General features: G+C 44.9%; 1 protein-coding gene across 1 annotated transcript; it reads right to left on the reverse strand.

The window, feature by feature from the left end:
- Positions 1-3,574: 3,574 nt before the first annotated feature.
- Positions 3,575-5,132, reverse strand: LOC103986713 (transcription factor bHLH94-like). The gene is made up of 3 exons (XM_009404803.3): positions 4,585-5,132; positions 3,923-4,312; positions 3,575-3,831 (listed from the first exon to the last, which is right to left on the reverse strand). The coding sequence occupies exons 1-3, from the start codon at positions 5,002-5,004 to the stop codon at positions 3,727-3,729; spliced, it is 915 nt and encodes a 304-aa protein (XP_009403078.2). The 5' UTR covers positions 5,005-5,132; the 3' UTR covers positions 3,575-3,726.

The following is a 5,132-nucleotide window of genomic DNA, read 5'->3' on the forward strand; positions in this document are numbered from 1 at the left end:
TCCACCGTCGCCGCGGCCACCACCGCCGCGATCAACAGAGCCATCACTCCCTTGCCGAGAGCCATGTCCGCCACTTCCTTGTAGTTTATGTTTGAGGAACGCACGAGTACAGCACGCGCGCGAAGGGAGTAGCACGAGACGGTGGCCTTTTATACGCAGGTTCGGGAGGATTCATGTCTTTGGTTTAGAGTGAGAAACGGCAGTCGTCGGCAGCAAATCGAGGAGGAGGAGGTTAGAGTTTGAAGTGGTCTTAACCGGAGAAGATAAAAGAATGGAAATGCTGAGCAAACCTTCACACATTACACCAAATTAGGAGTGTTCTTTGACCATCTCAAAACAATTACATTCAACTTTCTGCTTGCTGGATCACTACTTTCAAGATATTAACAAACCATTGCTGTTCCTAATTTATTTTTATTAATCTCATCCTATCTAAAAATTTCAGTCGATAAGATAATATATTCTAATTTCTCTATTCTTCACCTCTATAATTAGCTCTATATTATTAGTAACCTTGAAATGTGGAGCTAAAAAGTAGGGTCTGCAGTACCGAACTACACCGCCTGATATGGGAGGTACGTACCGGTCCGATCGATTGCCGGTATACGGACCACCTGTTACCGGTCCGAGTGCACTGTAGCACCGTAGTAGTGCTACAGTATACGGCACACCTGAGTGTACCACTTGGTACATCTGAGTGTACCGCTCGATATACCGTATCGTATCGGTACCGAGCCCAGGTCAAAATATCGGTACGGTACGATATTGCGAACCTTGCTAAAAAGTACTCATGAAAGTATTATAAAAATTAGAACATTTCTTTGGTATCATAGAAACCCTATTTTCAGATAACATGTTTTTTATAATTATAAATTCCCATAATTATTATTTGAATTTGCAAATGTTTTAAACGTGGTGATTTCCAATAATTTCTAATAGAAAAAAAATCTGATTTTGTTTCTTCATTAAGAAGAGAATGTATTTATACGCAAGCGATTTAAGCAGTCAAAGATGATAGTGGAGGTGGTGCAACCGCCTGCTAAGATAGTAGCTGAGGTGGGATAACCTTTGCTGATGTGACTCAATTACTTATCGATGTGGGCGTAACATTTGCTGACGGGGCTCGACCACCTGCCAAGATGGCATAACCGTCAATCAAGATATCTCAATGACACCTTACACGGCTACATGTCGTAAGTGACTTGCTGAGGTGTCGACTTTCGTTGCTGAGGTGGATGTAAACATGTGTCAGTCTTGAGATGATCCATTTTGTCCTCTATCAGACACCATGGGTTTGGAGTCTACATGCATTAGAAGGGTGTAAGATCCTACATTTTGTGTGTCCATGTCTCCTGATGCTCCATGGTGATTATGCCATTCAAATATCTTTTACGTTGCACTGGTTGAGGAGCCAACTCGTCTAATGTTCAAGGAAATGTGACCCAATTCTCTTTCTTGCATTATGTTGTATAGTTTCAGCTTAAGAAGCTTGGTTGAAGCATAACAAAGTCATTTAATCTTTGTTGAAGGAAGATATATCTCCTGATGCAAACACTGTGGATCTGTGGATGCAAAAGATAGATGTGAGAGACCATTCCAGAAACTGAAGTGAGCACAGACATCGCCCGAAGAAGTCAATCCAGTGATGGACCATATTGCTCTTTTGTCTCCATCTTTCACATGTTTTATACGGCCATTATTTGCAGGTCGCTCAAGCTGGTCATTACCATTAGGCCTTGTTGGTTTCCTGCCCTGGCTCTTCCATCACCATGAAGCTTCCATCTGGTATTATAAGGTGCCATGTACATACTCATACGTCTCTGTCTTCTACCGAAGGGGACCATGAGCTCTATACGAAGCATGCATGTGCTGTTGGATGTGCTTTTTGCGACAGCAACAATGCAAGAACAAATATGACAAATGCACACCCTTCTCTTTTCAGATTCATTTTCCACAGTGGCCCTTCGTCTCCTTCCTTGTCTCAGTTCACCACCCACCCGCACAGTCTTGCAAACCGAGTGTTTTGACAAGTAGATTCCTTTTAGCATGATGTACAACAGGTCGTAGGATTAAGAACTTTTACAAGGTTATATGTACTTCCTGTTTCCTACATGCTGCTGAGTTCATGTTTATACTCTCAAAATGATGTGCATTTTCTACTTCTAGCCCTTCATCATCTACTCAATTCGTGTCACCAAAACTTCTCAGTCAGTAAGAACATACTCAACCTTTGTAGTTTTTGCCATGCTATGATCTTCTAGTTTGGGAATTGGTGTGGTCTTGGATATATGTATATATGTGAATGTGATGTATCACTTTTTGGCTTCTTTCTATGATAAGACAGACCTTTTGTTGATTCCTTTGAAATTATTAGAACCTTAACTCCAGGAACATTTGATTAGCTTGGAATCTAGAAGAGCTTGAGTGTTCAAGAATTCAGAGTCTCTTGCACGCAACAAAAATCATCATGAATTGTTTTTTGTGGATCTTACCAGAATATGCAGTTATCTTTTCATACTTTGCACTAACATTTATGAATGAGAAAAGGATGGTTAAAATTCCAAGAAAGTTATATATATATATATATATATACTGTAGAACAGAACCTATTTTCTTCTTTCTACAGTTGGAAATCCAACTGTTCACCAAATGTATAATCTCTATCCTCTTGGATAATAAAAAAGGTATGATGCTTAAGTATTGGATTCTCAGTGGACATAGGTATTAGCACTTTAATATCCTTTCTTTCGATAGATTAGGCTGTTTTTAACTTATCATGAACAGATTAGCATTAGAGTCATGGATTGAGCAGTTTCTTAGCTTTTTTTGGTCAAGCAATTTGATTCTATAGTGAGTGTTTAGAAGGGGGGACCGAAGATTTTGGCCCCATACTGGGATGAACAAACATAAATGTGTACCAGCAGAAGAGGCTCCATTGATGTGGGGGTATGGGGTGGGTCAGATGTACGTTGCTTTCCCTCCTCCACAGGGCATCTGGTGCTGGTGACATGAATCTTGTCATCCTCATCTCGCAGTGAAGGGACTTTGTTACTGCGTCGAGAATGGCCCTCTTGTCACATGAAGTAGTAGGATGCAGTCACTCTTTTGTTCTCTTCCTTCTTCCCTAGTGAAATGGTACCATCAGCAAATCCTCATGGGGGGGCTCTTCCTGCCTTTGCAGCACCACATGGCAGTAAGTAGTCACTAGGTCTTTTCATCTTTTAATCATTCATCCCCAACCCCTACAGTATCTATCCACTTCCCAATGCTTTCTCTCTCTCTCTCTCTCTCGCTCTCTCTCTCTCTCAAACAATGACATGACATGGGAACCAAGACGACACTTCAAGGTCGCTTTCTCGATTTGAAACTTCTGTTCTCTTTCCTTCTCAGTTCTTTTTGAAGGGTCTCATTTTATTAAGTCCACATCAAATCCCTTGGAATCCAACATCTCCCATCTCCTAATCTTTCCCCTGTTCTCCACTTCTCCCATTTCCATCGACACAAGGAAACAGCTCTCTACGTATGTAACTCGAGCACTTACACTGTTTGTAGAACCTCCTGACGAGAAGGGCTCTCTTTGAATTGGCTACATGCATGCATGTGAGCTCATATATTAAAGCTATGCTTGAATACTCTTCAAGGATTGAGACACTACAACAAGATCTCAAAGCTGCATATAAGAACAGTAGTGGATTGCTGGATCTACTTATTGTGGTTAGATTACAATCACAGATTGCTGTCGCGATCAGCATCCTCCTGAATCGTCCCAACCATCTGATGGACCGCAGTTGCAATTTCATCCACCGATGTCAGTTGGCAATCGTCTTCCACCTACGCCAATCGGATGAAGAAAAAGAACAGGTCGACATTGTCGGTTGCAACCAAGGAAGACAGAAGAGGAGCGTTTGCATGGCTGCCATACCTTCAGGCTGAAAGAGTAGAAGGCCATCTCGGCAATGGAGGTCACGTTGAGGTGGAGGGTGGTCAGCCGGAGGTTCTGCAGCCCCAGCACCATCTTCAGCAGCTGCTTCGGCCGCCGCCTGGAGAGGACCTTGAGGTTGGCGTGGCTCTCCACCATGGTCACCTCTATGTCAGCCACAGCCGGCCGGTTCTCTGTCGCCCCCTCGTCCGCGCAGTCATTGTTTGCGCTGCGCGAACCGGTGGTCGAATACTGGGGGAAGGTGAAGAAGTCGGCGAACGGAGCCGCGTCCATGCGTTTCGCGACTCGCTTTCGAGCCTCGAGGGATTGGACCAGTTGTTCGAGCTCTTTGACGAAGTTTATCGCCCCTCCGATGATCGATGCTTGATCACCCTGTTCATGCAGACATTAACACCTCGCTAGGTTGCTGTATCACGATTAGATCCTCTGTCTTTGGGAACCAAAGGACCCTAAACGATGACCAGATATGAATGCAAATACTGTTACTGGCTCTGAAAACTATACGCCATAAAGAAGGCATCAACCGAAGGGAGATGAGAAAAGTGGCACACACAAACACACACAAAGGCAGCTTAAATCAGTGCAAATGCAATGCCAGAGGAAGGTTAGAGAAGAGGAGGAGGAGGAGGGTGAGGAAGACAGACCCTTTGAACGTAGGAGGCCGGCATGAGTGATTGGAGCACAGCCAGGTACTCGTTCATCTGCTTCCGCCGGTTCCGCTCCACGGCGATGTGGGTCATCCTTTGGTTCTCCACCTCCTCCTGGTTCTTGAAAACCTTGGTGCGCCGCCTCTTCCTCCCCCCTGCCGTTGCCTCTCGGCCGATGACCAAGGCGCCGTCCTTGGCAGCTGTCTCCAGCAGCGACGAGCTTGCACCCGAAGAGACGTCCAAATTCCCATGCATGCCACCTCCTCCACCACCACTTATCTTACAATCTAACGCCACACCCTTCTCCTCCCCCTCATCACCGAAGGCGTAGCACCACGCTGCTCCTCCCATGTTGTACAACTCGTTCACGGCGCAACCGAAGAGGTCCTGTGGGAGCGCCACAGCTTCCAGTGCCATATGCCTCTCTTTCTCTCTCTCTCTCTCTCTTCGGACGCTAACACCAAGGAAAGCTTAGATGGGCGCAAACATACTGAGACCGAGCTCTTCTTTCTCCTCCTCCTCCGTGGCGGTGAGAGAAAAAGCTA

Source organism: Musa acuminata, chromosome BXJ1-6 (assembly GCF_036884655.1).
Source record: "Musa acuminata AAA Group cultivar baxijiao chromosome BXJ1-6, Cavendish_Baxijiao_AAA, whole genome shotgun sequence".
Taxonomy (NCBI): Eukaryota; Viridiplantae; Streptophyta; class Magnoliopsida; order Zingiberales; family Musaceae; genus Musa; species Musa acuminata.